This window comes from Apteryx mantelli, chromosome 32, assembly GCF_036417845.1.
Source record: "Apteryx mantelli isolate bAptMan1 chromosome 32, bAptMan1.hap1, whole genome shotgun sequence".
Lineage (NCBI taxonomy): Eukaryota > Metazoa > Chordata > Aves > Apterygiformes > Apterygidae > Apteryx > Apteryx mantelli.
The window spans coordinates 1,089,041-1,097,073 of record NC_090009.1 but is presented as its reverse complement, the minus strand read 5'-3'; the positions used below and the strand labels follow the sequence as shown (position 1 = coordinate 1,097,073).

At 61.4% G+C, this 8,033-nt stretch overlaps 1 protein-coding gene across 2 annotated transcripts; it reads left to right on the top strand.

Annotated features, from left to right (window-relative positions):
• Positions 1-4,384: 4,384 nt before the first annotated feature.
• LOC136994721 (class I histocompatibility antigen, F10 alpha chain-like) lies at positions 4,385-7,632 on the top strand. 2 transcript variants are annotated; one of them, XM_067313793.1, is made up of 8 exons: positions 4,385-4,481; positions 4,710-4,970; positions 5,502-5,774; positions 5,940-6,212; positions 6,295-6,396; positions 6,555-6,587; positions 6,930-6,962; positions 7,247-7,632. In XM_067313793.1, exons 1-8 carry the CDS (start codon positions 4,418-4,420, stop codon positions 7,264-7,266), a joined length of 1,059 nt encoding a protein of 352 aa, XP_067169894.1. In that variant the 5' UTR covers positions 4,385-4,417; the 3' UTR covers positions 7,267-7,632. The 2 variants fall into 2 exon arrangements, with proteins under 2 accessions (XP_067169894.1, XP_067169895.1); XM_067313794.1 differs by lacking the exon at positions 6,930-6,962.
• Positions 7,633-8,033: the final 401 nt, after the last annotated feature.

The window sequence follows — 8,033 nt, the reverse complement described above, 5'->3', positions numbered from 1 at the left end:
GGCAGGGCGTATTATTTGAGTATGCAACAAAGCATCTATAGTTTCCTGAATCTCTTTTCCCCACCAGGAATTCTATATTGCTTCACTTGCACCACAGTGGGGGGAACCAGTAAATCCACTGGGTCCCATTTTGGATACCCTCTAATCAAAGTAATGGATCGCAACTGCGGTAATGCAGGACTTTTTCCAGAGGAGAACAATCCTTGCAGGCTCTGAATATCTCTGCCCAGTAGCACGTCCATCCCCAAGATGTACTCGTGAATCGATGCTAATAAAACCATGGCAGAAAATGGGGGGGGGGGGGGGGTTGCCAATTGCTAACGTAACTCCAGCCTGTATCGCTGGGGTGGCCGATCCTCCTAACCCACGTATGTGGGTAGTGGCCTTCCCCAGAGCTACCACGTTATGTAGTACAGGAGCTTCTGCTCCAGTATCTACTAAAGTGAGCACAGCAATTTCTCCTCCAGAGCACCAGCGAATTTGCAGGGGTACATAAGGACATCGGTCCCCTCCCCATGGTAAGCCGCAACAGATGCTCGTATTGTGGGGGTCCTATCTCCCCCTCGTTGTCTCTTGGCTGGCAGTTTCCACACTGTGGCTGGAGCAGGGGGGGCGGCAGCTTGTGTTTGATATTGCTGATCAGCATGTAACCACCGCCACCACTTGAATAAGTCAGCAGTAGAAAGACCATTTATCTCCTCACGTAATACCCCTGCCTGCAGCAAATCAGCCCACATCTGCTGCCTTGTTACCTTTCCACTCGATTTAATAGTTCCCTGCCAATTTTCTCACTCTAGAATTCTGAACTGCTCTCACTTGCTTAGTATCTGGTTCACCAACAAGTGCCAAAGCCCTTGTGTTGTTTACCAAAGCCCCTGCTGTCCCAGTTGCAGGCGTTACTTTGCTAAGCAGTAATGGCTTTAAGGCACTTGAAGCCCTCCTTCATAACTGGGTTTTCATCTGCCGCGTTATTTCCACACCATCCTGTCCTTCTCCATCTGCTAATCCAATTGCTGCCCCCAGCTGCCGCCACACGTTGATCCCTTCCTCAAAAGCACATCATGCTCCTACTGCAGCAGCTAACTCACCGGTGGATGGGGAAGCACCTACCACAGCAGCGCACAACCATTGATATAATGTTGGAGCTACAATAACATTTCCTGCCCCATCCCGTGCTGAAGTTAATTGAGTAAGATAATACTGTACTTGAGCATCAGTTGATAAGGGGCCCATTAAATTCAGCTCCTCTCTTACGACACTAAGCGATCCGGCACCTGCATCCCATGCTCTCACTAACCAGGCTAACAAAGACTTCCCATGGGGGCTGCTGCTGGAAAGCAGTTAAAAATTCACGTAATTCCTTCAGGGTATACGTCCTAGATTGCTCTACCGTATTCCTGTCTACTCACCTCTCCCCCTTCAATTGCACAAGAGGTGGGACCTGGGGAGTAGCCAGTTCTCCTTCCAATCCAAATTCAATCTCCGAGTCAGAGGAAGTACTCCAAATATTACCATCCCACTCCTCTGGGTCCCAGGGGGGTCTAGTTATTAGTGCTCTCACCTGGGCAACTGTAGCTGGGGCTTTACCACAGCACCCATGGCATTCATTAGCCACTCGTAAAGTTCATCGCTCTACCCTATGGGTTAATTCCCGACTCTTTGCAGTTTGGCTCATGATCAACTCCTGTGCTACTGCCTTCGCGTCCCGCCAATCTCCAATCTCCTTCTCCAGATCTTTTACTCATTGCTGCAAAGACGATACTTCATTAACTAAGGCTCGAACACCTGTCAACAGCATCCACCCTAATTGCCTGGCTAGCTTCCAAGCTGCTTCCGAAGTGGCATGGAAGGGCATAGCCTGTAAAGAGGATTCAATCGCCTTCGTGGTAACATTTTCCCCCTGTGCCAACTCTGGCCAGTCCTTGGGGACTGCCAGGGCAGCAAGCAATGCAGCTACTGGCCCCCACCGCTCAGTCTGGGGCCATCCTGGCAGCTGCAGGTGAGCAGTCCCTCCGTGGCTCTCGCCCTCCCCCTTCACTCTCCTCGGCCACGGCATTGTCCTTTGTGTATCCTGCCGACTACGCTAATTGTAAGGGTCCGGCGGGGATGACACCTGCACTCCCGGCAGGGACAGATACACAAACACAAGGCACACTAAGGTCCATACTGCACGTTTATTACCTCTGCATCTGAGCCACGGTTCCCAAGCCATTTCCTGGTCGAGGCAATAAAGGAGCAGGAGAGTCCCTGGCACTGCCAAGCGTCGGTCCATGGTGAGGAACACTGTGGGGGGGGGGGGCACTATACGTGGGTTTTGTTACTATACACACGCGCAGGAAGCACATTGAGCTCATCGCTAATCTCGAGTCAAAGTCCAGGTGCAGCGCCACGCTGCGCAGGCCCAGCTACGTGGCTATGGGTCAGCATGCCCTGTTAATGCTCCTTTTCCCACGGAATGGTCTGGCCAGCTCCCATCACCTGTCTCCTCGACATTCTTCCGCACTTTCCCATACAGTAGTTGTGTAAAGTTTAACCTTCTTATGCCTATTATTTACAATCATATTGTACATAAAATTATGGAGAATGTTAGTATGCCTCGAAAGACTTTGGGAACTCTGCTTAACATATTAGCAGGAATGCTTAATAAAAACAAAGGGAGAACTGATAAAGAATATTGGACTGAAGCTGCCTAGAGTTGATCACTCAGCCTATCTTGCTTAGTATTAGTAGCTAAATTTGCTGAAGCCTTAGGCCGCAAGCTGTGAACTTTCTCCTAGATATTACCTAGGTAAGTGAAAGAGGGCCCCGGAGCTGGGTCAAGCCGGGAAGATGACTAAGTTGCAACTGAGTGCAGAAGCTGCACCCTTGCAAATAAGAAAAGCAGCAGCCTGCCTAGAGACAATGAAGGAACCCAATGGAGAAGGGGAAGACCCCAGATCTAAATATGACCATTGGTCCAACCTCTTGCATGAGGGGTGGGGAACTTAGATTGCAAGGGTATAATTGCGCAGGGCTGTCCTTGTGCGGGGTCCCTCTGCGGAGGCACCCAGCTCGAGCTGTTATTTGACGCTGAACCACTTCCAGTAAACCAGTTTGTGATACTCCGTGTCTGAGACTCTGCTTCGGGAAACCGAGAGTCAAGGAACTCCTTTAAAAATCGTGCACCAGTGCAAGAGCTGCCTGGATGCGAGTGACATCTGGGGGGGGGGGGCAGGACTCCTGGGTCCCCAGGCGTGACTTAGGCAGGGGCAGGACACCTGGGTCCACAGCGGGGCACCCTGGGGGAGGGGGGACAAGACAGGAGCCAGGGGGTGCCGGGGCTGTGGGCGCATGCCGGGGGGTGTCCGAGGGGCTGTGGGGAGGGGGTCAGGGGGTGTGGGGAGCCTTGGGGGTCGCCCTCAGGAGTTGGGGGGTTCCCAGGGAGGATCCTGGTGGTTCCAAGGGGTTTTGGGGGATTGGGGAGAGCCGAAGGGCTGGGGGAGGAGGTCCCGGGGGGACCCAGGTTGTGGGGGGGGGGTGCAAGGGGTGGGGGGGTCCTTGGGAGGGCGCTCAGGACCTGAGGGGCTCCCTGGCAGGGGTCCTGGAGAGGTCCAGGGGGGTGTTGGGGGGAACCTGGGGGCATATGGGGTGCTGGGGGGGGGGACAGGGGCTGGCATTGGTTTGAGGATGGGCCCGGGGGGGGCACTCAGGAGCTGGGGAGGGATCCGGGGGGGGGTCCAAGGGGGTGTTGAGGGTCTGGAGGGATCCCAGGTACTGGGGGGGCCCCGAGAAGGGGTCCGGGGGGTGAAGAGGGTGTTGGGTGTCTGGGGGCAGCCCAGGGACTGGGGGGAGCTCCGAGAAGGGGTCCGGGAAGGGGTCCGGAGGGGTGTTGAGGGTGTGGGGGGAGCCCGGGGACCGGGGGGGACCCGAGAAGGGGTCCGGAGGGTTCCAGGGGGATGTTGGGAGTCTGGGGGCATCCCAGGGACTGGGGGGGGCTCCGAGAAGGGGTCCGGGGGAGGTCCGGGGGGGTGTTGGGGGTGTGGGGGGAGCCCCACGACTGGGAGGATTACGGAAGGCGGTTCCGGGGGGACTCTAGGGCAGCGTGGGGATTGCGGGGAGCCGTTGTGGTGCCGGGGGGACACGGCGGTGCGGGGGGGGCCGAGCCGGGGGTCCCGGGGGGGCCGGACCGGGCCGGGCTCCCCCTCCCCCCCCCTCGCCTCACCGCTCGCGCCTTTCGCTTTCGCTTCTCCCAACCTGTCGCGGCGAGATCTGCCCGGCGCCCGGTGATGCCCACAACGACGCGGGTCGCCATTGGCGGGCGGTCCGGACCGCAGCCAATGGTCGCGCGGGGGCGGTGCGGCGCAGGGCGCGGCGGGGGGTAACGCGGCGCGCGCGGCGGAGTCGGAGCCGAGTGGTGGGGCCGGAGCCGGGGCGAGCGATGGGGCCGGGGCCGCTACTGGCGCTGGTGCTGGTGCTGGGGGGCGGCGGGGCGGCGGCGAGCGGTGAGTGCGGGCGGGCGGGGACCCCCGGGCCACCCTTTCCCCCCCCCTCTCCCGGGGTCCCCGTCAGCAGCCCCCCATGGACTCCCCCAAACCGCCCCCTGGGCCGTGCTGCCCCCTCCGGACCCCCCGACCTCCTCTCCCGGGAGCTGGTGTCCCTTTCTATCCCCCCGGACCCCTCCATCGTGCTGCCTCCCCCCCCCAGCCCCTCACCCCCCCGTGTCCCCGCAGGCCCCCACTCCTTGCGCTACTTCCACATCGGGGTGACGGAACCCAGCCCGGGGATGCCCGCGTTCGTGATCGTGGGGTACGTGGACGGAGAGACCATCATGCGCTACGGCAATGAGCAGAGAGTGGAGCCCCGCGCGGCCTGGATGAAGGCCAACCTGGACCAGCAGTACTGGGATGGCCAGACCCAGATCGCACAGGGCGATCAGCAGACTTTCCGCGTGGACCTGGACACACTGCAGAAACGCTACAACCAGAGCGGGGGTGAGCGCAGGCCGGGCCAGGGCTCTGCGGCCCCTCGGGCGCCCTGAGGCCTTGCCCTGCCGCGGTCCAATGCCTTGGGAGCGCCAGCCCTTGCCCGGTCGGTGTCACGGGGTGTCCCGAAAGGGGAGAGAGCCCCGGGGGCCCCTCACCGTCCCCAGGACGCTGGGGCAGCCCCGTCGCGCAGCCCCGGGGCTCCCAGCTGCCCCATCGCAGCCCCTCGCCGTGCCCAGCTGCCAGCGCTGGGGTCTGTGTGGCCGGGGTGCCCCTGTCCCTGCACTGGGTGCCGGGGGGGTCTGGGGCAGGGGTTTGTGTGACGCCCTGAACGCTTGCGGCCCTGGGGGAGAGGCCAAGCTGCTGCAGTGTCAGCGCTCAAAGCCACAGGGCGCCCTGTGCCAGTGCCTGCCTGGGGCCCGGCTCCCCCGTCAGCTGCACGGGGCTGGGGCAGGGGCATGGACTGCTGCTGAGGGGTGTCCGAGCCCCTCTGAGGGGCCAGGCTGCCCCTGAGCCCCCATCTCCCTGCTTGTGTCTCAGGGTATCACACAGTGCAGGGAATGTATGGCTGTGACCTCCTGGAGGATGGGGGGATCCGGGGGTTTTATCAGCATGCCTACGACGGGAGGGACTTCCTCGCCTTCGACAAGGACACACTGACGTTCACCGCGGCGGATGCTGCGGCAGAAATCACCAAGAGGAAGTGGGAGGCTGCAGCCGAGCCTGAAAGACTGAAGCACTACCTGGAGAACACCTGCATTGAGGGGCTGCGGAAATACGTGGTGTACGGGAAAGCCACGCTGGAGAGGAGAGGTGAGGGCAAGGCGGGCACCCCCAGACATGGGGACGGGCCCCAGGCTTGGTGCTGGGCCAGGGCGACGGAGGGCGCTGCCCGAGCTGGGAGCGGGTCAGGCGCATGTGTGCAGGGTTGGGCGCGAGTTGCCTGACCTGGCTCCCTGCCTCGCGCCACCTCCCCAGAGCGCCCCGCTGTGCGAGTGTCGGGGAAGGAGAGCCACGGGCTCCTGACCTTGTCGTGCCGGGCTCACGGCTTCTACCCACGCTCCATCGCCATCGACTGGCTGAGAAAGGGCCACGTCCAAGCCCAGGAGACCAAGCGGGGCAGCACCGTGCCCAACAGCGACGGCACCTACCACGCCTGGGCCAGCATCGAAGCCCTCGCAGCAGAGAAGGATGAGTACCAGTGCCGCGTGGAGCACGCCAGCTTGCCGGAGCCCGGCCTCTACTCCTGGGGTGAGTGCAGGCAGCCAGAGCTCACAGAGCGCTGGCTGGGGGACAGCTCCGTGCCCCTGCTCACGGCCCCGCTCTCTTCCAGAGCCAGAGAGCAACCTGCTGCCCATCATCATCGGGGTTGTCGTCGCTGCGCTCGTCATCATTGCAGCCATCGCTGGCTTTGTGTTCTGGAAGAGCAGATCGGGTAAAGCGCCGGGGCCGGTGCATTGGGGAGAGGAAGGCCGGGCCTTGGGGGGCTTCTGGCAGCCAGGAGGAGAAGGGAGCGTGAGGTGGGGCCCCCGTGGGCGCAGCGGAGCCTGGGTGCGAGCTGCCGCTTTGGCTGATGCCTCTTTCTTCCCGCAGGGATGAGGGAGAAGGGGTACAAGCCGACTGCAGGTGAGTGCTGGGGGGCAGCTGCATGCCAGGCGGGGCGGGGTTCGGTCTCTGGTTTCTAGCAGCCCTGGCGCTGGCGTATCCCAGGCCCCGACTGCCCTTGTTGCCCCTCTCCCAAGCCTGCAGCTTTTACCCCGGCCCCACGGCTGGGGTAAGGGTTCCTGTCCTGCCGCTGGAGGCTGAGGCGCTCAGGCGCTGCCCTCTGCTCCTGGAGGCCGTAAGGCGGCTCCAGGGCTGGGTCCCGGCCGGGGGGCTCTGCCCCAGCCCGGCTCTCCCCACAGACAGCGCGGGGCCCGCGCTCCCCTTAGCACAGGGCCCGCGCTCACTGCAGCTCCTCTCTCGCAGGCCATGATGGGGGATCCAGCAGCTCCGGAACGGGTAAGGGCTCATGCTGGGAGGGGAGTGGGGGCCCTGGCCCGGTGCCCTTCCAGGACAGCACCCGGTGCGGGGCCTCTGGATGCTCCGACTGGTTCCCCTTGGGGCTTTTGCCCGCTGCCCTGGCTCCAGGAGGTGGGATTAACCCCACCGAGCAGCCCCGATGCAGGATGGCAATGCGGCGCTGGGACCCAGAGGCCTGGGCGCAGCTGGGAGTGCTGTGACACCCCCCCCCCCCCCCCCCCAAAACCCCTCCCTTATTTCTCTTTCCCTTCTTGTCCTTGCAGGGAGCAACCCCACCATTTAAGCACTGCACCTTGCTAAGGAAGGGGCCAGGCTGCCCTGTGCACAGGCAGGGGCTGAGGCCGGACCCAGCCGCATGGGCAGCCCGGGGCCGAGCCCGCTCCCACCTCTCACTGTCTCCTCTCTGCGGCGCCGAGGCCCTTTCGCTCCGCCGGCCCCAGTGCAGCAGCCCCCCGACATCCCCATGGCGGCTAAACCGGCCCCATTTGTGTGCTCATCTGCTTCTGCTGTTTGCTTCAGAGAAATGCTCAAGGATTGTTTTCAGCACTTTTACCCATCCAGGCATCTCTTTAGAATAAATATTTTTCTTTTGTGATTGTAATTGAAGTTTTGTAAATCAGTCAAAGGACACAATAAATTCTTGTACCCATTTGTGGTCTGTGCGTCCTTCAAGGCCCGGCCCTGTGGGCCAACCCCTGGATGCTGCTGCCACCACCGCCGCCACGCTCGGGTGCGTCTCACCCCGCAGAGCGAGGGCCAAGCCTGGGCTTTGATGTGGGTGAGGGTTGAGCCAGTGTCACCGCCCGCATTTCCCCCAGTCACAGAGCAGTTGAGGGTGGAAGGGACCTCTGGAGATCATCTAGTCCAACCCCCCCCTCCAAAGCAGGGTCACCTAGAGCACAGTGCCCAGGACCATGTCCAGGTAGGATGGAGACTCCACAACCTCTCTGGGTGACCTGTTCCAGTGCTCAGTCACTCTCCCAGTAAAGCAGGTTTTTTCTCATGTTCAGACAGAGCTGCCTGTGTTTCAGTTTGTGCCCATTGTCTCTT